Source organism: Pipistrellus hanaki (assembly GCF_964339955.1).
Source record: "Pipistrellus hanaki genome assembly, chromosome: 6".
In the NCBI taxonomy this organism is placed as follows: Eukaryota; Metazoa; Chordata; class Mammalia; order Chiroptera; family Vespertilionidae; genus Pipistrellus; species Pipistrellus hanaki.
The window spans coordinates 6329535-6352004 of NC_140508.1; the positions used below are offsets into that span (position 1 = coordinate 6329535).

The 22470-nt window shown below is 46.9% G+C and overlaps 1 protein-coding gene and 1 pseudogene across 3 annotated transcripts in view; one reads left to right on the plus strand and one right to left on the minus strand.

The window, feature by feature from the left end:
- Positions 1–111: 111 nt before the first annotated feature.
- Positions 112–22470, plus strand: part of PRPF6 (pre-mRNA processing factor 6) — a 50288-nt gene continuing 27929 nt past the window's right edge. The window contains exons 1-4 of one of the 2 annotated variants that reach the window (XM_084887373.1): positions 118–225; positions 260–389; positions 1671–1839; positions 4121–4239. In XM_084887373.1, coding sequence (XP_084743499.1) covers positions 319–389; positions 1671–1839; positions 4121–4239 — 359 coding nt within the window. In that variant the 5' untranslated portion in view covers positions 118–225; positions 260–318. Of the gene's footprint in view, positions 390–1670; positions 1840–4120; positions 4240–22470 lie in introns of both variants that reach the window. The other variant, XM_084887372.1, reaches the window with a different exon arrangement.
- On the minus strand, positions 11675–13053 carry LOC311624585 (exostosin-like 2; annotated as a pseudogene). Its single transcript has one exon. The product of its transcript is annotated as an exostosin-like 2 (transcript).

Here is a 22470-nt window from a genome sequence, read left to right on the forward strand (position 1 = left end):
GCTCCCGCTCCAGCGCCCGCCGCACCGCCGTCCTAGCCGCGACCGGAAGATGCTTTTCCGGAACTTCCGCCCCGGGTACCCGAGGTGGGCGGGGCTCCTTGCGTACCGGGCTCTGTTTCCGGGGCGCCGGTGAGCGGAGCCCGCAACTTCTTCCTGCCGCGCAGCTTCGGACGTCTGCGGCCTCCGCCCGCGGCCCTCCTCCGCCGCGGCCCTCCTCCGCCGCGGCCCTCCTCCGCCCGCGGCCCTCCTCCGCCGCGGCCCTCCTCGCCCGCCGCTCCCGCCCCTTCTTTCCCGGCCCTCGGCGGCGGCGGCGGCGCCATGAACAAGAAGAAGAAGCCGTTTCTGGGCATGCCCGCGCCGCTCGGCTACGTGCCGGGGCTGGGCCGAGGGTGAGCCGAGGCGGTGGGCCGCCGGGCGGGCGCCGGGCAGGGGCAGGGGCAGGGGCCGGCCTCCGGGCTGAGGCAGGCATGAGGCTCTGCGGCCACCGAGGGCGGGAGCTGCGGGGCCAGCGCCTGGGGGAAGGACAGGCCCAGGATGAGGTCTCCGTGCTGCGAGGCGCGGGGTGACGGGCTTAACCTCGCGGCGGCCCCAGCCCGTGTTTTTAGGTCTCTGCGAGGGGGCGTCCCTGGGCCTTCCCCGTCACGTGGGAGAGTGTGGCGCTCCTGGCCCTGCTGTTGCCTGCTCGCCCTCTTGCTCAAACTCTCAGCTCCCCAGGCGCAGGGACGGCCTCCGGGAGTCTTGGGACTGGGTCCCTGTCACACAGACTACCGTACATTGATGAATAAGTGAGCAGTCGTTATCACCCTGTTTGATGATTTATTTGGTTAGGATACTGGGTTTCTCGCCTTGGGGCATTGTGTTAGAATCTGTAGGGTACACGTAAGCCTCCTATTTGACAGTGCCCTCAGAGGACCTGTAGTTGGCTAGGAGAGTTGGGCCAAATGCATAAATAAGTTCACAGAGGGTAACAGATTTAGAATTCGGGTCCAGAGGCCAGGGACGCTTGATGGAGTGGTAGAAGAAAAGCTCGCTTTAGGCATGCAGAAATGTGGCAGGGTTACAGGAGAAACTGCCGTTGTGTGTGATAGGCTGTTAGGAAATTGATGCGGCAGGTGAGGGACTAGATAGGAGGAGTCTGAGCAGAAGTGTGGTGTTGGCAGCGTGTCCCTGGGGCATTGGGAAGGCAGAGCTTCAGAGCTGCAGGGGGGCGGGGGAGGGGCTCACTTAGTTCCCAGCAGTTGAGAGTCTGGTCTGAGAAGGAAGGGTTGGGAGCTGGACCCAGTGCACCTTGGGGACAGATGGGATGGAGAAGGACTGGGGGAGGCAAGGCTGATACCAGGGTGTCTGCCTTGGTGCCAGGATGGCACTGTCCTCATCAGGTGAAACTGCCCAGAGGAGCCACAGGGGGACACAGAAGAGGAACTCTGAGGGGTTAGCTTGGGTTTGAGGGCCTGGTTGTCGGGAATGGGGCCTGGGGCTTGGAAGGAGAGCAGTCTAATGCCCTGGGCATTCCCTCCTAAGGAGGATGTGGTGGCAAAAGCAAGTTTGAGTAACCTCAGGGAGATTTCTCCCTGGAGAGCACAACCACCGGCGTCTCTGGAGGTGTTAGGAGAGGGAAGAGTGTGGCGGGAGAGCAGAGAAGGTAAATGGCGTCTTGGGGTCTTCTGCAGCGCCACTGGCTTCACCACCCGGTCAGACATCGGGCCCGCCCGGGATGCCAATGACCCTGTGGATGACCGCCATGCGCCGCCGGGCAAGAGGACCGTCGGGGACCAGATGAAGAAGAGCCAGGCTGCGGATGACGACGATGAGGATCTGAACGACACCAACTACGACGAGGTGACGTGTGGGCTCTGGGCCAGCTCCAGACAGCTGAGCAGTCCTGAACCCTGTGTGCTGTGGGCGTCTGATGGTGGCTCCATGTGGCCGTGCATTTACTCGCAGCGATTCATGGGGTTTCTGTCGCGGAGTGAGGGGAGCAGGACAAATATAAAGATTGCTACCTCTCCAACCTGTCCTGGCCCAGTTGGTTGAGTGTCGTGCTGTGCACCAAAGGATCAAAAGTTTGATTCCCAGTTAGGGCACATACTCCAGTTTTGGGCTTGCTCCCAAGTTGAGGGCATGAGGGAGGCAGCCAATTGATGTTCCTCTCTCTCTCGCTTTCTCAAATCAATAAAAACTTTTTTGTTTTTGTTTTAAAGAGACATGTTCTTGCAGCTTTTACAACCACTGCATTGGTGTTTTGTCTTGGCCAGTGAAATTTTTTTCCTCTCAAATTATAAAAGCAAGTTTATTTAGAAAGTTACAGAGGAGCATTTGAGATCTTGCTCCCTGACATATGCCTTTAGTTTGATTCAGATAAACTCACAAAAATAAAAAAGTTACAGAGGTAATAGAAGTGAGCCGGCTGGGCTGTGTAGACTCGGGAAACAAGTTACAGAAGCAAAAGGGCCCTTGGAATTTAGGAAAGTATACTCGAAAAGAAGTCTAGAGCAGACATGCTCTGTGGGGAAAGGGAGCACTCAAGCCTTGGTCAGTGAAAATTCTATCTAATAAAAGAATAATATGTAGATTGACCATCCCTCCAACACACAATAGCTGCCCTCATGTGATCAAAGATCCTGCCCCCATGTGGACACAAGATGGCCACCAGCAGGGGAGAGCAGTTGGAAGGACTAGGCCTGCGAGGGAGGGCAGTTGTGGGTATTAGGCAAGCAAGGGAGGGCTGTTGGGAGGCACCAGGCCTATAAGGAAGGGTGGTTGGGGGTGATCAACCCTGCAGGGGAGGGCAGTTAGGAGTGACCATGCTGGCAGAGGAGGGAAGTTGAAGGCAAACAGGCTGGCAGGGGAGCAGTTAGACATCAATCAGGCTGGCATGGGAGTGGTCAAGGGGTGATCAGGCTGGCAGGCAGAAGCAGTTAGGGGCAATCAGGAAGGCAGGCAGGCGAGCAGTTGGGAGCCAGCAGTCCTGGATTCTGAGAGGGATGTCCAATTGCTGGTGGAATTGGGCCTATACAGGCAAGTCAGACATCCCTCGAGGGGTTCCAGAGTGGAGAGTGTGCAGGCTGGGCTGAGGGAGGGACACACACACACAAACACGCCCGGTGTATGAATTTTGTGCACCAGGCCTCTAGTTTAAAGATAAAAATGTAAAGTGGGATTAAGTGATAGTATTTGCTTTTTTTTTTATTTTTTTTTATTTTTTAATTTATTGATTTTTTTACAGAGAGGAAGGGAGAGAGATAGAGAGCTAGAAACGTCAATGAGAGAGAAACATCGACCAGCTGCCTCTTGCACACCCCCTACTGGGGATATGCCCGCAACCAATGTACATGCCCTTAACCAGAATCTCAGTCCACAGACCGACGCTCTACCACTGAGCCAAACCGGCTTCAGCAGTATTTGCTTTCTGTTGCTTTAGTGTTCACCCTCTTTGTTAGATGTTTGTTTTTATTTCAGAGAGAGGAAGTGAGAGGGAGAGATAGAAATAGCAATGATGAGAGCCTCCTGCCTGCCCCCTACTGGGGATCGAGCTCACAAACTGGACATGTACCCTGACTAGGAATCAAACCGTGACCTCCTGGTTCATGGGTTGATGCTTAACCATTGAGCCACACCAGCTGGGCCACCCTCTTTGTTAATTGGTGTTTGGTCCATTGAAGTTTTCTTCAGATATGCTCTAACATGGCATTTTTCCTCAGAGGAAAGGCTTTCTAAAATTAGTTCAGAAATAATTTTAAATTCTCAGGAAACTTGCAGAATAATGGGGAGAATTTCTGGCTACCCTTCACAGGCTTCTCTCCATCTTCCATGATCTTAATATAGCTATCGAACCAGCAAATTGACATGACACAGCACTCTTAACTGATCTACAAGTGTTACTTGAATTCCACAGTTCCCCATCTTGTGTCCTCCTCTGGTCCCGGACCTAGTCCAAACCCCTTGTATTTGGCTGCTTAGACTCCTTCATCTTCCCTGCCCTTGACAGCTGCTTTGCTACTCCTCAATTTGGGTTTGTCTGGTTGCAGAATATTGTTTAGCAACTGGAAGTGCTCTGTCTCTGCTGGTGGGGGTTGTGTAGGAGGATAAATTGACCCTTCGGGTGTGTTTTGGTTCCCAGTTTAATGGCTATGCTGGGAGCCTCTTCTCAAGCGGGCCCTACGAGAAGGATGACGAGGAGGCGGATGCCATTTATGCAGCTCTGGATAAGAGGATGGACGAGAGAAGGAAAGAAAGAAGGTAACCCCATTACTGTCTTCACTGTCTTTTATACAGCTTTTTTTTTTTTTTTTTTTTTTAAGTTTTGTTTTGCCTTGTTTTAGACTTGGAGAAAAGTTGCAAGAATAGTTTGTGTGAGCTCAGCTTTGAGGCACCTGGGTCTTGCCTGTGATGGCAGCACCTGCGTAAACGCTGGGCTGTTGGTCAGGAAGCCGCAGGGCTGGGGCTGCAGTGGAGAGCTTACAAACTCTGCGCTGACTTCCAGAACCCAGCAGCATTTGGGGGACTATCCTGACTACACATAAGGGTTACTGTCTTTGGGTTAGGTGTAGTAATGTTGATTAATATATGTTGAGTTATCATTGTAAGTTCTTTATATTTTTTATTTTAAAAATGTGTTCTGTCTGGTCGATGTGGCTCAGTGGTTGAACATGGACCTAGAAACCAAGAGGTCACCAGTTCAACTGGTTAGGGCACATGTTTGGGTTGCAGGTCTATTGCCAGTGTGGGGTGTGTAGGAGGCAGCCAATCAATGATTCTCTCTCATCATTGATTATTCTCTCTCCCTCTCCCTTCCTCTCTGAAATCAATAAAAATATATTTTAAAAGAATTAAAAATGCATTATCATTATAGAACTAGAGGCCCAGTGCATGAAATTCATGACTGGGGGCGGGGGGACGTTTCCTCAGCCCAGCCTGCACCCTTTCCAGTTAAGGACATCCCTCTTGCAAACTGGGACCGTGGCTCCTAACTGCTCACCTGCCTACCTGCCTGCTTGATCGCCTCTAATTGCCTCTGCCTGCCAGCCTGATTACCCCCAACTGCCCTCCCCTGTCAGCCTGATATCACCCCCAACTGCCCTCCCCTGCTGGCCAATTTGGTTCAGATTGGTCGATTTCTACGCCAGTCAGTGTCAAAAGCACTGCCTTCTAGGCAGCCATTGGCTCCCTACAGTACCCACATTTGGTTCTGATTGGTCGGTTCCTCTGTCAGTCAGCATCTCTGGGCCTACCAATAGGGCCTGGAAAGAAATGGAGGTGCGACTGCTGGCCAGACTGGGAGAGAAAGAGAGAGATGAGTGCTGATCAAAAGCTGCCACAGAGGCAGCACATCGGTCCCTGCTTCTCTCTTCAGGCCTGCCTCTGGCCCTGATTTCCAGCCCTCTCAACAGTCAGTGCTGAGACACCATGCCTGCAGCACTGACTTCTGGTTGGTCGTGAATCTGTTGTTACTGGTCATTTCGACCCAGGGTTTTGATGTATTAGGATATTAGGACAATGAGATTAAGTATAGGGATAGGGTGACATTTATTCATAAGCTTGGAAAGTGACAATTGGCATTTGGTTTTACTTTCTTCTTTATTGCTCATTACACTTGCAATTTTATTTTATTTATTTATTTATTTATTTTATTATTCATTTCTCAAGCATTTATTATATAGACTTACAAGTGAGTAAAATATCTTCTGAACCAGTTCCAGAGAAGGGGTTAATGTCAGGTAGTGATGATGGGAATATTTTTCTCCTTTCTTTAAGAAATGAGATCAGGGCTAACTACCACAGAGCTTCAGAAGTGAAGCTTTTGATGTCTCAATCATGTCATAGACTCCTTCATAGCAGGTCAGGTGTAGTTCCTTCTCTTACCCCAAATTCATTTTCCCACTTCTTGCCTTAATTCATTTCACATTCTTCTACCTTCCATACACACACCCATCCAACGACCTGGTTATGAAGGCCGAGAAATTCAATAATTTGGCATCTGCCAGCTGGAGATCAGAAAAGAGAGTGGTGAAATTCAATCCAAAGGCCTAAGAACCAGAGGAATTAATGGTATAATTTCTAGTCTGAGGATGAGGTGTCAAGCACTGAAATGGTAAGAAAAGGGTGACTTCTTTCTTTCTCCACCTTTGTTCTATTCATCTACACTTGCAATTTTATAACTTCCCATAATATATAGCATTTTCAATGTTTTCAAGATCATTTCACAAGAGTGAAACATAGTTCTTGATAAGAGTTTTTTTTTGTTTTTTGTTAATCCTTACCCAAGGATATTTTTTACTTCTTTTTTTTTCTTCTTTTTTTTAAATAAATCTTTATTGTTCAGATTATTACAAATGTTCCTCTCCCCCCCCCAATTGCTCCCCTCCACCAGGTTCCCACCCCACCCTCTGCCCTTTCCCCACCCCCAATTGTCCTTATCCATAGGTGCACAGTTTTTGTTCAGTCTCTTCCCGTACCCCCCTCTCCCCTTTTCCCCAAGAATTGTCAGTCCACTCCCCTTCCATACCTCTGATTCTATTATATTCACCAGTTAATATTGTTCATCCGGTTTTTTAATTCCCTTGGCTTTTAGTTTTACTTGTTGATAGTTACATTTTTGTTTTGTTTTTTAATATATCTTATTGATTTTTTACAGAGAGGAAGGGAGAAAGATAGAGAGCTAGAAACGTCGATGAGAGAGAAACATTGACCGGCTGCCTCTTGCACACCCCCCACCAGGGATGCACCCGCAACCAACGTACATGCCCTTGACCGGAATCGAACCCAGGATCTTTCAGTCCCCAGACCGACGCTCTACCACTGAGCCAAACCGGTTTCGGGGATAGTTATGTATTTCTTGATCATGATTTTTATCTTTATCTTCTTCCTCTTCCTAAAAAACTCCCTCAGCACTTCATATAATTTTGGTTTGGCGGTGATGAACTCCTTTAGTTTTTTATTTTATTTGTGAAGCTCTTTATCTGGCCTTCGATTCTGAGTGATAGCTTTGCTGGGTAGAGTTTTTTTTTTTTTTAATAATTTTTTTAAATGTTTTTTTTAATTGATTTAACACAAAGGAATTGAGAGGAATAGAGAGTTAGAAACGTCGATGAGAGAGATACATCGACCAGCTGCCTCTTGCATACCCCTCACTGGGGATGTGCCCGCAACCAAGGTACATGCCCTAGACCGGAATCAAACCCAGGACCTTTCAGTCTGCAGGCCGACACTCTATCCACTGAGCCAAACCGGTTTTGGCAGGGTAGAGTATTTTTGGCTGTAGGTTCTTGCTATTCATCACCTGGAATATTTCTTGCCATTCCCTTCTGGCCTGCGTGGTTTCTGTTGAGAAATGAGCTGACAATCGTATGGGTGCTCCTTTATAGGTAACTACCTGCTTTTCTCTTGCTGCTTTTAATATTCTTTCTTTGTCTTTTGCTCTTGGAATTTTAATTATGATGTGTCTTGGTGTGGTCCTCTTTGGATTCCTTTTGTTTGGGGTTCTGTGTGCTTTCTGGACTTGTAGGTCTAATTCTTTCACCAGGTGGAGGAAGTTTTCTGTCACTATTTTTTCCAATATGCTTTTGGTATCTTGCTCTCTCTCTTCTGGGACCCCCATAATTCTGATGTTGGTTCGTTTAAAATTGTCCCAGAGGTTTCTTACACTATCTTCAACTTTCTGAATTCCCTTATCTTCTTGCTTCTGCGGATGAGTGTCCTCTGGCTCTTTGTGTTCCAAATCTTTGACTTGATTCTTGCGATCTTCCATTCTGTTTTTAGGACTCTGTATAATATTTTTTATTTCAGACAATGTATTCTTTATTTCCAGTTGATCCCTTTTCATATCCTCATAGGTCTCGTTTATTTTATTGGCCTTTTCTAGGAAATTCTTGAAAAACCTTATAAGCGTGGTTTTGAACTCTATATCCAGTCGCTTTTTGTCCTCCATTTCTTTTGTTTCTGATCTGTTTCCTTGTCTCGGCATTTTTGCTGCTTCCCTGAGTTGGTAGGGTGGCTTTGTGTGCTAAGGTGTCCTACATGGTTCAGTGGGTCAGCCTCCCAGTTACCTGAGGTAGACAGTCTTGGTGTAGCCCTTTGTGGGCTGTGTGTGCAGCCTTGCTTGTTGTTGGTATCACTGGGAAGTGTTGATCTCCAAGCCAATTGGCTATGTGGATCATAAGTGTCTCAACTAGGAGGGTTTCTGTATTCTGCTTGGATGGGGCAGAGCCTCGGGATGGCATAGACAAGCTTTGGTGAATCCCACAAGATTGGTTGCAGGCGCGCGCACCTCTTTGGTATAGGCACAGACAAGCTTTGAATTCCTGTCTGCCCCTCCCTAGGAGAGTCCTATTTGCTGAGAACGAGAAAGCTAGCCACTGGAAGAGCTTCTGTGCTCCGCTTGGGTGGGGCGGAGTCTCGGGTGGTGCAGACAAGCTTTGGTCAGCCCCTCCCTACGAGGGTCTGGTTTCTGAGTCTCGAAATAATGGCTGCTGGCTTTACACACCTCCGAGAGATCTCTGCCCACTGCCTGACAGTCTGGCCTCTCCCTGTCTGGGGCCGTCTATCAGAGCAATAGGGTGGTTCTGTTTTCCTCCCGAACAAGAAAGCCAGCCGCGCATTAGCTGTCCACCCTCTCTACGTTCCGGGAGCAAGCCAGTAGCGAACTTGGCCCGCCCTCTCTGCGCGCTGGGATTAAGCCAGTAGGCCCCCTTTTCGCGGGTGCAGTTCACCACACCTTCACAGTTCCTGAAGCTCAGTGTGCCTTCTCTCTCCTTCCCAGATGGCAGAGCCTCCTCTCAGCCAGTCCGGCGCTTCAGGGCGATGTTTCCCCTTTTTCCAGTTCTAAATTCAAAATTGTTGTGGTAGGCTGCATTCAGGTGTCTACCCTATGCTGCCATCTTGGTTTCTCTATTTTTTTAATCTTTTAAAAAATATTTTATTTTTATAGATTTCAGAGAGGACGAGAAAGGGAAAGAGAGATAGATGAGAATCATGGATTACTGCCTCCTACATGCCCCCTACTAGGGATCAAGCCTGCAACCTAGGCATGTGCCCTTGACCAGAATTGAACCTGGGACCCTTCAGTTTGCAGGTCGACACTTGATCCACTGAGCCAAACCAGCTAGGGCAATTTTTTCTCATTAATCTTTATTATTGAAAGTATTATGTATGTCCCCTTCTCCCCCCACCCCTCTTAACTTCTTCCAACTCATCCCCATCCCCCGACCCAGCTTTTCACCATGTAATTGTCCCTGCCCAAGGGTTATGCATATATGCATACAATGTCTTTGGTGATTACCTCCCACCCATCCTCCCTCCCCCTGCCTTTCCTCTGAGATTCCGCACTCTGTTCCATGCTTCCATGTCTCTAGATCCACTCCGTTCATCAGTTTATTTTATAATTATATTCTGCATGAGTGAGATCATGTGATACATGCCTTTCTCTGACTGACTTATTTCACAAAGCATGATCCTCTCCAGTCCCTCCATGCGGTCTCACAGGGTAAGAGATCCTTCTTTGTCACTGCTGCATAGTGTTCCATGGTGTAATGTACCACAGCTTTCGATCCACTCACCTACTGATGGGCACTGAGGCTGTTTTCAGATCTTAACTATTGTAAATTGTGCTGCTATGAACATAGGGGCACATACATTCTTTCTGATTGGTGCTTCAGGTTTCTTAGGATATATTCCTAGTCGTGTGATCATTGGGTCAAATGGCAGTTCCATATTTAATTTTTTTAGGAAACGCCATACTGTTCTCCACAGTGGCTGCATCAGTCTGCATTCCCACCAGCAGTGTCCTAGGGTTCCCTTTCCTCCACATCCTTGCCAGCAGTTGTCATGTCATATTTGTTGATGGTGGCCATTCTGACAGGTGTGAGATGATACATCATTGTCGTTTTAATTTGCATCTTCCTGATGATCAGTGACTTTGAGCTTTGTTTTCATATGTCTCTTGGCCATCTGTATGTCCTCTTTGGAGAAGGGCCATTTTTTAAAAGAATTATTTTTATTGATTTCAAAGAGGAAGGGAGAAGGAGAGAGAGAAACATCAACGATGGGAGAGAATCATTGATTGGCTGCCTCCTGCACGCCCCACATTGTGGACTGAGCTTACAACCCATGCATATGCCTTAACAGGGAATTGAATCATGATCTGGTTCATAGGTCTACGCTGAACCACTGAGCCACGCCATCCAGGCCTTTGCCTTTTTTTTTTTTTGTAAAAGCTCATTTTATTTATATGACAGTGCAATCCCAAGAGGACAGAGCAGATAACTAACGTTACGTTCTTAGAGAGATTCTGCTTTCTACTCTCTTTATCTGACTGCACTAGTGCACACACATGCCAATGCGAAAGAAATAAGACAATGGACTAACTATACAAATACCTCATTGTTGGAACATAAACCAGGATATGATGTTTTCATAGCTTTGCAATTGTGGGGATAGAATGGCATTATGGGAGGAGGAGCAGGGCCTCCGTAAGTGCTCCTCGCTGCCAGTGGTGAGCAGGGGCCAGACGCACCGTGGGACACACACCAGCTCTTACGGCAGGTGGGCAATGTGACGTAACCTGGCGAACTCCCTGCAGCATTCCTCCACCCTGAGAAAGATCCCTTACTTTTTCCTGTATCTATGTAACCAAAATTTCATGATGAACACTGTCTTAATTCTTTTTTTGTGGGGAGAGGAAAAAAAAAGTTCTGAATGCAAGAGACTGTGTATAACACACATGACTCAAGCATTCATGTTATCACCTATGCCCCCACAGTAAAGATCTTTTGATACTAGAGTTTTGACTTCTGCCTGTGCCTACTCATCATTCTTTCAGAAGGGATATTTTATAAAGTGTAAAAACCAATGTACCATCTCGAGGTCAGGCTCAGTGACAAAACTGCACCACCTGAACCTGGTAAAACATCGACTCCTGGCTGCATGTTAGCTGCTTACACAAACAGCAGCTGCACTTTCCCGTGATCATGCAGGAAACGTTCGTGGAGATCAAGCAGGACAGAGACGTCCTTCAGCTCGCACAGGAAGCCCAGAGTCCCGCAGGCTTATGGACAGAAAGAAAAGCACGATGGTCGCCCCAAAGCCGAGCCAGGCTGAGTCAGCCCTGGGGAGGCTGGCTGAGGGACCACAGGGACGCCGGACTCCGAGTCAGGAAAGTTCCACTGTGTGCTACGGGTGAGACCCATCGTTCCTCGTGCCTTTTCCCAGCTTCACGGGCTTTGCTAAGAAGCATCTCAGGATTTGAATGCAAGCGACTGTCCTTTAGTGAAAAAGCTGAAACGCTTCTGGTCCTGGAAACAGCTCACAATGAGTCCTTAAGGCAAATGCCAGGCATCAAAGAAACCGTAGGGCCATTTCAGAATGCACGGTCAAGTCACTGACCCAGGAGTTATGTCCATGCGTGAACACTCCTCACAAGGAGACCTCCTCGGCTCTTGGGTTTTGAAGTTCATGTGGCTTTTACATCCAAGAAGTGCTGCAATTTTTTCCTTTGTAGAGACTTCCAGAGTGGATAAAGGTTCATGATGCTTAAAAAACAAACCAGCAACCAGTGTGAAGAAGCTACTCAACTGCTAAGCTGGGTGAGGTTTGTTTCTGCTTGGCGTTCACAGCTTACTTTTTTTTTTTTTTTTTTTAATATATTTTATTGATTTTTTTTTACAGAGAGTAAGGGAGAGGGATAGTGAGCTAGAAAGGTCGATGAGAGAGAAACATCGACCAGCTGCCTCTTGCACACCCCCTACCGGGGATGTGCCCGCAACCAATATACATGCCCTTGACCGGAATCGAACCTGGGACCTTTCAGTCCGCAGACCGACGCTCTACCGCTGAGCCGAACCGGTTTCGGCCACAGCTTACTTTTGTGGTTGGCATAGGGAAAGCTGAACTGAGCGATCATGAGGTTGGAGTACTGAGGGGCATGACGCCGTAGACGCTGACAAGCTTATTGACGCAGTAAGACCTCTGCAGGAAGTGCTCCGCTCGATGCCACATTCCCGAATGGCCCCCACTCGTTTCTTTCTCCAAGTTTCCCATGTTTACAGGCTTTACAAACACCCCCGAAGTCTTCCCCGTGTGCTTGGCAACGAGGAAGTTCATGGCAACGTCGGCACAGTTTTGCGTGTCATCAACCAGGGTGTGGACGGCTGCGGGCTGCCTCTGGAAGAGCTCGAGGTACTTGCTGCTGAAGAAGGAGGCCCCAATCAGCACCATGGAGTACTGGTCACCGTCCCCCACCCCCGGTGTCTGCAGCTAAAGCCTCAGTAGCTGTAGGCGCGGGACGCAGTGGAAGCGTGCTTCCTGCCAAACGGAGAAAGCAGTCACCAGGTCTTGGGCGCTAATTAGCATGTCATTGACCATTAGCACCGCCTGGGTCTCCAGTTCAGGGAAGGCCTGGAGCCGATTTCCCATCCTGATGGCGGTCTGGGGTTTGAAGATCACGGGCACGGGGTGTGGCCCCAGAGAATTCCATAAGTCCACCGGTGGCTTCTCCCCAGCATTGTCCCGCAGCACGATGGCTTTGTGCAGCTCGGCACCGCCTGGTAGTGATTGAGCAGCCGCAGCAGCAGATCTGACCTGTTGTACGTCTGCATGATGAGAGTGAAGGAAGCCAGGGCGGACTGGCCCTGGGCCTTCACCTCCCTCCGCCACCAGAGCATCTTGTCTTTGTTGTTGGGAAGGAGAGTGGTCAGCACCCCAACCACCAGGAGCAGCATGAGGAAGGCCACCAGAGAGAGGCGGAGGATGAGGGTGCCCAGCACTCGGCCAGGAAGTTTGCAGATGTGGTAACACCTCATCATGACAGCTCAGATTGTTTTCTTTATGGCTCTGGTAATTGATAGGAACAGACTCTATACGCTGGGAGAGCAGCGGTGGCCGGAGCCTGAGCTTCGGTCTTGCAGTTCACGGTCACACGCAGAAGGGGCGCCTCACCGGCCCACGGGTGCCTTTTTCTGAAGCCAGCAGCACTTAGCTGGGGGGTGAACTGGAGTGGGGGACGCCCCACTTCCTGTCCCACTGCACCACGAGCCAGTCCTGCTGGGCCCCATTTCTCCCTGCAGGTGACAGTGGGGGTCCCTCATGTGATGCACCTGACTTGCCCTACAAAGTCCGGGAAAGGCGCCCATAGGAGTGTCCCCGGGATGAGGCGGCCTCGCACCTACCAAGACACCTTCAGGCGCGGGCTTGCTGCCGCTCCCCGCACCCGCGCCCACGTCCTCAGGACCACAGCTGCCCACCGCTGCGCGTGGCCACACGGATGGGTTCGATGCCGTGCTCGGGCTGGCTGGACGGGCCACTAGCACTGGGCGACCCGCTGAGGGCCCAGCGAAACCGTCACTGTGCGGCCACCGGACGTGTCACCCCTGCATTCCTGGGCTTTTGCTGCCACCCGCGCCGGGGTTTAGCTCGAACCCCTTTGCCCATTTTTAAATTGGATTGTTTGTCTTCCTTTTGTTAAGGTGTATGAGTTCCTTGTATATTTTGGAAATTAACTCTTTATCAGGTATATCATTGCTGAATATGTTCTTCCATGCAGTGGGCTCCCTTTCCATTTTGTTGATGGTTTGTTTGCTGTACAGGAGCTTTTTGTTTTGATGTGGTCCCACTTGTTTATTTTTTCCTCAGTTTCCTTTGCCATAGGACTGTGGTCAGCAAACTGTGGCTCATGAGCCACATGGGGCTCTTTGGCCCCTTGAGTCTGGCTCTTCCACAAAATACCATGGCTTGTGCAAGTCTATTTTAAAGAAGTGGCATTAGAAGAAGTTTAAGTTTAAAAAATTTGTCTCTCCAAAGAAATTTCAATCGTCGTACTGTTGATATTTGGCTCTGTTGACTAATGAGTTTTCCGACCACTGCCCTAGGAGATATTGCTCTGAGAGATGTCTGAGATTTTGCTGCCTATGGTTTCTTGTTTCCTGACTTACATTTTTTAGCCATTTTGAGTTTATTCTTGTGTATGGTGTAAGTTGGTGGTCTGGTTTCATATTTTTGCATGTATCTGTCCATTTTCCTAACACCATTTATTGAAGAGACTGGCTTGACTCCATTATATGCTCTTGCCTCCTTTGTCAAATATTAATTGAGCATAATGGCTTGGGTCTATTTCTGTGCTCTCTGCTTTGTTCCATTGGTCTGTTACTTGTTCTTGTGCCAGTACCAGGCTGTTTTGATTATAGTGGCTTTGTGGTATGTCTTGATATCTGGTATTGTGCTTCCTCCAACTTTGTTAATCTTTCTCAAGATTGCTTCAGCCATTCGGGGTCTTTTTTATTCCATATAAATTTTTGGAGTATTTGTTCTAGATTTGTGAAATATGCCATTGGTATTTTAATAGGGATTTCATTGAATCTGTAGATTGCCTTGGGTAGTATAGACTACCAATCCATGAACACCGTATATTCTTCCATTTGTTCATATCTTCTCTTTTTTTCAATGTAGTTTTCCAAGTACTGATAATTTACCTCTTTGGTTAAGTCTTATTCCCAAGTATCTTAATTTTTTTGTTGCAATGGTAACAAATGGGATTGTTTGTTTAGTGCAGTGATTCCCAGAGTGGTCTATATTGACCCGCAGGGGTCTATGACAACCTGCAAGGGGTCTACGTCAGCGAAAAAAAAATTTGGGGGTCCATGAAATGAAAATGGGGGTCCACGATAGTGGATCTCAACATACACCGATAGTACCTATTTACTTACATCATATTATCTTATAATATAAAAACATATAAATTATTTATAAAAGTACCTATGAAGTAAAAAATTTATTATACATGTTTATAAAATTGTGTAAGTTGTAGTATAAAAACCTGCACATAATGATATACCAGTATCATCTTGTTACAAGCATACGCGCAGTAAACATTCTTGCCAATTTTTGTCTCAAAGCTTCGCGAACTTGCACCGACTTGTTCAATTCGTCACTCTATAAATATGAATGTGAGAAAAATACGTTCATTTGTTTCCTGAATCTCGAATAGGAAAGTGCTGAGAAAATATTTAAAAAAATATAAACTGGTAGTTTATCATACAAATTATAGTGAATCAGTGTTATTTTGTTTGAGAATGCTGGAGAAAAGTAGGTACATTATTTTTTATTAAATTTTAACACTAAACTTCACTACAGTTAGAAATTTACAAAAAAATCAATATCAGGTAAGTAGGGGGTCTACCCAAAACCGAAAAACATGGCAAGGGGTCTACGGCACAAACAAGTTTGGGAACCTCTGGTTTAGTGTCTCTTTCTGAGAATTCATTATCTTACCTAATAATAGACAAACATGTAAATTGACTGTACCTCCACTATGCCCACAGTCAATCAGATTGAGTATGCAAATTAGAAGGCCAAAGATGGCGGCCGCCCATCTGCTCCAGGTGCAGAGTGGCAGGGAAGGGCAGGATGCCTGCTATGAGAGGGAGGGCGCGGGGCTAAGGGATCTATAGGAGCGGAGTGCCTTAGCAAAGACAAGACTGCAGACTCCAGAGTCTGCAGCGAAGATGTAGAAGGCAGACTGGCTGGAGCAAAGGCCTGGGTCCCAGGTGCCAGAGAAAAACTGGTGCTGGAAGCCAAGGGGAGGGAGGTGCAATGGGCCTCTAGTTAATGTAATAACAAGCCATTGAGTTTAATTCACTTATTAAACCTAGTAAGTCTTTAGGATTTTCTATGTACAATATCATGTCACCTGTGAATAATGAGAGTTTTACTTTCTCCTTTCCAGTTTGGATGCCTTTTATTCTTGTCTGATCACTGTGGCTAGCACTTCCAGTACTATGTTTAACAGGTGTGGTGAAAGTGGACATCCCTGTCTTGTTCCTATTCTTAGGGGGAATTGGTTTTAGTTTTTGCCCATTGAGTTGACTATAGGTTTGTCATATATGGCCTTTATCATGTTGATATGCTTCCTCTATTCCCACTTTGCTGAGAGTTTTTATCAAAAATAGGTGTTGGGGTTTTGCTAATGCTTTTTCTGCATGTATGGATATGATCATATGATTTTTGGTTTATGTGATATGTCACATTTATTGACTTGTGAATATTGTACCAGCCTTGCATCCCTGGAATAAATCCCACTTGGTCACGGTGTATGACCTTTTTAATATATTACTGGATCCGATTTGCTAATATTTTGTTGACGATTCTATCATCTATGATCATCAGAGATATTGGCCTTTGTAGTGTCTTTATCTGGTTTTGGAATTAGGATAATGCTGGCCTCATGAAAAGAGTTTGGAAGTGTTCCTTCCTCTTGCATTTTCTGAAATAGTTTGAGGAGTAGAGGTCTTAGTTCTTTGAATGTTTGGTAAAACTCCTGTGAAGCCATCTGGACCTGGGCTTTTATTTGCTGAGAGTTTTTTTTTTTTTTTTATTGCTCCTATTTCCTCAGTTGTTATTGGCCTATTCAGGTTTTCTGATTCTTCTTGATTCAGTTTTGGGAGGTTGTATTTTTCTATGAATTTGTCCATTTCATCCCCATTGTCCATTTGTTGGCATATAGTTGTTTATAGTGTTTTCTTACAATCTTGTTTATCCTTTCAAAGAACTAGCTCTTGGTTTTATTGATTTTGTGTGTGTGTGTGTGTGTGGTTTTTTTTGTTTTAGTCTTTATGTCATTTATTTCTGCTCTAATCTTTATTATTTCCTTTCTCCTATTTACTCTGGGCTTTTCTTGTTCTCTTTCTAGTTCTTTTAAGTTGGAGGGTTAAATAGTTTATTGTTGATTTTTCTTGTTTTTTGAGGTAGTGCTATGAACTTCCCTCTCAGGACTGCTTTGGCTGTGTCTCAGAGATTTGGGGTTGTTGTGTGTTCGTTTTCATTTGTTTCCAGGAAGTGTGATTTCTTTCTTCATTTTACTGGTAACTCATTCATTGCTTAATAACATGCTATTTAGCCTCCATGAGTTTGAATGTGTTTGGGTGTTTTTTACTATAGTTGATTTCTAATTTCATTCCACTGTGATCTGAGAAGATACTTGATATGATTTCAGTCTTCTTGAACTTGTAGAGATTTGTGTCCTAACATGTGGCCTATCTGTGTGAATGACCCGTGTGCACTTAAAGTCCTCTATTACAGCAGTCTCTTTAGCATTTTTTTTTTTTTACAATGAGATCAATGTATTTAGGAAGAAAAGTGTGTGTTTCACTCACCAGGGTATTATCAACACACTTTCGGGGGAAAGGAGTATATTATACAAGACATTTGTGTTTTATGGATTCATAAACATCCTCCCACCATACGTTTTCCCAGACTGGTCTAGAATGTTTACTTCTCAGACTATTCCATTGTGTTGTTACTCCCAGACTTCGTGATCCCCAAGGACCACCAGAGAGCCGAGTCCAATGCAATAAACAAAAGAGCCTCTTCCATGCTAGCATGGGCTCTGTCCTGCTCATGCCGACAGCATGCCGACAGCAACTGCAGAGCCTATAAGGACTTGAGCGAATTTCGCCAAGCCCTGGGGTTTTACTCCGGCGGTGATGTCACTGCTTTGGCTGACCCTGATTGGTTGGGTGAGGGCTAAGGTCCAATTACACAGAATGGAGGATAACTCCATCCTGCCCCACAGTGGAGTCAGGAGTTTATCCTCACCCCGCCCTGCCCTCTCATTCCCCCTTTGTCTTATGTGCATGAATCAAATCATTGACTCAGCCTACTTCCTTTCAGCATAAACAACAAATACAGTTACCAAGACCCTTAGTACCACAGTTCCCATCAGTATTGTCCTCACTGAATCCAGTTCCCCTCCTGCAGGCATCAATTCTCCTCCTGGCCTGTGTGGAACCCAGGCTGGGGATCTCACAGGTGAGGCCGCTAGTTGCCAGGATCCAGGCCACGCAGGAGCTGGGAGTCATGTAGTAAGGTCTGGGTGCCATCTACTTCAACAGCAGTGGGCATGCTCAGGATAACAGTGTAGCGTCCCTTTGAGTCCTTGGGCAGTGAATTTCTTTACCCACACAAAGTTCCCGGGCTACAGTTCCCGGTCTGCGGTGGGCACTGGCAGTGCATCTGGAAAAAGCAAACTGCAGAGCCTGTAAGGACTTGAGCAAGGGAATTGTTATCAATTCCAGTTTTCTCCTTCTCCCTGACCCTTGGAAGGATGGAGGGAGGTCTGCCATACATGATCCAAAAAGAGGAGGGAAATCCATCCCAGTAGGGGGTACGTACACCTGGCCCATAAGAGGGCGAAGGACAGGGGGTTGGTCCAATTTTCACTGATTCTAGGACACATTTAGTTAAACCCCTTTTCAGAGTCCTGCTTATGCCTGTCCTAAGGCTACAGCTATACTTTGAGATACCTTGGCTACAAAGGTGGGGCTGTTATCTGATACTGGTATAATCTGGAATAATCTCTTGATTATTATAGAGGCAGTTTCCATCCTAGTGGGGTATACTTCAACCTAATCTGAAGTGTCTACAAAAACTAGACCTTATTGCTGGTGGCTTAATCTCTGAAATCCACCTACCCTGTTTCCCTGAAAATAAGACAGTGTCTTATATTAATTTTTGCTCCCAAAGATGCGCTAGGTCTTATTTTCAGGGGATGTCTTATTTTTCCATGAAGAAGAATACGGTACACATTTATTGTTAAATGAAAATAAAGGAAATTTATTACCTGTATACAGTACTGTAGTACGGTAGTTGTCAACACAAACCAAACTGTGAATCCTACAGTATCAAAAATTTACTCATTTATTCAATGACAATCATGTCATCATCTTGTGGAACATCATCATAACAATCCAATTCCTGAGTTTCCTGGTGAATTTCTTGACTCCATTTTTTTTTTTTTTTTAATATATTTTGTTGATTTTACACAGAGAGGAATTGAGAGGGACAGAGAGTTAGAAACATCGATGAGAGAGAAACACCGACCAGCTGCCTCCTGCACACCCCCCACTGGGGATGTGCCCGCAACCAAGGTACATGCCCTTGACCGGAATCGAACCCGGGACCTTTCAGTTCGCAGGCTGACACTCTATCCACTGAGCCAAACCAGTCCTGGCTCGTGACTCCATTTCTTTCAAAATCAGTGGACCAAATCTCTCATGTTTAGCCTAGGGGAGCCTTATTTTCGGGGGGATGCCTTATTTTTCACTCAGAAGGAAACATGTAAGTAGGTCTTATTTTCGGAGGATGTCTTATTTTTGGGGAAACACGGTACCAATGGTCTCTTGGGGAAGTTCCCTGGGACCCGAATTCCCAGGGGGACCCCCTTACCTTGCTTAGCATTTACCTGTGCACAGACAGTACTTCCAGCAACTCTGCCTCACAGAAGTTCAGAAGTCTTGGTGACACTTAAGTGGGTAACCTGGTGTCACTGGGCAACTCTGGCCTAGAGCCTCTGGGACCAAAGTCTTGCATATGGAGGGACCACCAATTATCTGGTCCTTCGGTGGCTTGCTTCTGTTCAGCCAATTCCTTCCGGTTCTAGTTGGTAACCCTCTTTTCTCTGTGGATGGCACAGTATCTCCATCAAAGGGCCTGGATTAAGGCCAAAAGTTCAGGAACTGTGCCCAAATGGTGTGGTCCATGGTGACTACCACTGCCTCTGCATATCAGGTTTCATCCTGAACGTAACTGCTCCCATCTGTGAACAGTACTTTGTCGTCTTTTACCTCTGTGCAGTCATGAATGGGTTCCTCCATCATCATCTAGAAGCAGGCTGGCAGGGTTGATGGCCAGAGTCTTATGAAACCGGACACAGGGCTGGTCCAGGAGAAAAGCTTGGCCCATAGTCTGCTTATCTGCCTCTTTCACAAGCAATGCTGTGGTGGCCACCGCCTGGAAGCACGCTGGCCACCCTGCTGCCACAGGGTCCAGTCTCTTAGACAGATAGGCAACAGGTCTCTTCCAGAGACCTAGAGTCTGAGTGAGAACCCCTTTGGCAATGCCCCTTACCTCACTCACGTAGAGGTGGAAGCCGGGCTTCGCGACCTCTGGCAAGGCTAGGGCAGGTGCTGAGACGAGAGCCTTCTTTAGCTCCTCAAAGGCCCATTGTCCAGTTTAGCAGCTGCGTTCCCTCAGTACATGTTCCTTCTGAGGTCCACAGCCCTTCTTCCATGTCCAAGGAGGCTCTCTGCTTTCTACAATAAACATACTAATTTCTTCCTATTAGTTGCTGGCCTTTTATAATTTCAAATTACCGTATTTTTCGGACCATAAGACGCACTTTTTCCCCCCCAAAAGTGGGGGGGAAAAGTCCCTGCGTCTTATGGTCCAAATATAGCCTACACATATACTGTAAAAAAAAGTTTTTTTACTTGCCCGGCTCTGTGTGGTCTCTGTGTGCTTGCCTGGCTCTAAAATGGTTCTAAATGCTGCTGTTTACTTTACAGGGTTGATTACATGTGTTTATGACTGTGATGTTGGGTTTTAATGCACATAAAATATTTTAGGACACTATTTGTTTCAGAATCTTTTTTTCTTCATTTCCCTTCTCTAAAAACTGGTGCGTCTTATGGTCCGGTGCATCTTATGGTCCGAAAAATACGGTAACTTCTAAACTTTCTTTCTATATCCTTCAAAAATACATAACCATGCCTCAAATTTTAAAGAAAAGGCAAGGGAGGAGGGAGCAGGTCCAGTACCCTGTTCCCAGGCCTCCAGTTGCTTGAAATTTAAAATGCCACATTTTTCCTACAGATACAGATTTATCTGCATTTCTAAGCGTGCCCCCCCTCCCCGGGGGCAGAACATCAGTGAAAATTGTCCAAGCAATAATAATTTTTTAAGTGTAAGCATCACATAGATTTCTCATCTAACAAATGAGAACAAATCAATCCTTGAGATCTTTGATCGTTACTGCTTATTTTTAACACATGTAATACAGTTCAGCCTGCCATACTCTAGGCATTTAGTTACCGCAATTAACTCCTCCCAATTTAATTTATACTTTGAACTTTTAAAGCTGGCAAGTCAAATATATTTGGAATTTCTTAGATTAATAACACTACATTTCTAAGAAAAATACAAGGCATAATCAATTAAGAGCTGCAATTTTGTCCTCTAGATTTTTCATGAGGCAAATCTAAACTACTTTCCTATGTCTCTTCCTTCTCTTACATCCTGCTTACTTAGGGAGAAGTTTCTTTTTTCTGTTAATATATTTTATTGATTTTTCACAGAGAGGAAGAGAGAGGGATAGAGAGTTAGAAACATCGGTGAGAGAGAATCATCGATCAGCTGCCTCTTGCACACCCCCTACTAGGGATGTGTCCGCAATCAAGGTACATGCCCTTGACCGGAATCGAACCCAGGACCTTTCAGTCCACAGGCCGATGCTCTATGCACTGAGACAAACTGGTGCTGGCAATTTAGGGTGAAGTTTCAGCAACAGATCTGGCCATTCCCTATAGATCACTGGGGGAGGGATTGGACAAAGAGAAAGATCGGTGTAGCCATTCAAATGCCAATGAACACATTCTTTAGCTGAAGACCCCAGCCATTCATATGTAAACTTGTTACCATTACCATTTAGTTCCTGCCTCAGGGCGGGAAATTTCAAAAGCTGCATACAATGCCTTGGGAAACCAGTTTTAATTTATCTCCCAGTTAATCTCCACCATTTTTAAAAGCTCATTCTGTACACAGAAAAGAGGTTAAGTACTGCCCAAAACTATGCGCACTCGCTTTGAACTGGACTTTTCTCTTTACATGAGCACAGAAATTCGAGATGAGTAAAAACCTTCTTGAGGAGTGGCTTCGCCACGTGTCTCCCCTCCACCACCTCCTGCCTGCTTTTGTGGGGAGGGAATAGCAAATTTACAAAGAACACAGAAACAGAGGGCACCTGAGAACAGTTTTCCAACTCCGTGGAAGCCAAACCAAACAACAGCCTCACGCCGACCAGTGGCCCTCCGACATTGAAAGCTGGCCACCCACTAGTACGAGTCTGCCATTGGCCATTCCGGACTTCCACAACACAGAAAAAAACAACCACCAACAAGAGGGCGCCCAACATCAACATTTCAGCTTAAAACCAGACTTGGGAGAGGTCCACTTCTCTCCCGCCTTTACAAGAGCACAGAAATTCGCCCATGAGGCCTCTTCTCCAGGACCCAATGCTGCCACCCCGGCCCAGGTCCCCAGAGCGAGGGTGCTGCCGCCGCCGCCCCAGCCGCGCTGCTCAGGCAGCCCCCGAGGAGGCAGGGAGGGAGCCTGGGTCGCCCCAGCGGCTTCCCGGCTCCGCCTCCCCTTCTCCAGGCAGCCAGCAAAATTAACGCAGGTGCCTGCCAGCAAATTTAATGCAGCCAGGCAGCCAGCAAAATTAACGCAGGTGCCTGCCCCTCGAGTGAGGCTGCTGCTGCTCAGCTGCGCTTCGACATGCAGACCGAGCCCGTGGAAGCCCCCGCTCCGACCCAACGCTGCCAGGGGGCCCCGCACCACCACACCGGCCACACTTTGCCGGCTCCATCCTGGGGCGCCTCGCCACCCGCCGACACCAAAATCAGACCTGGGAAAGTCTCCCGTCACTTTCCC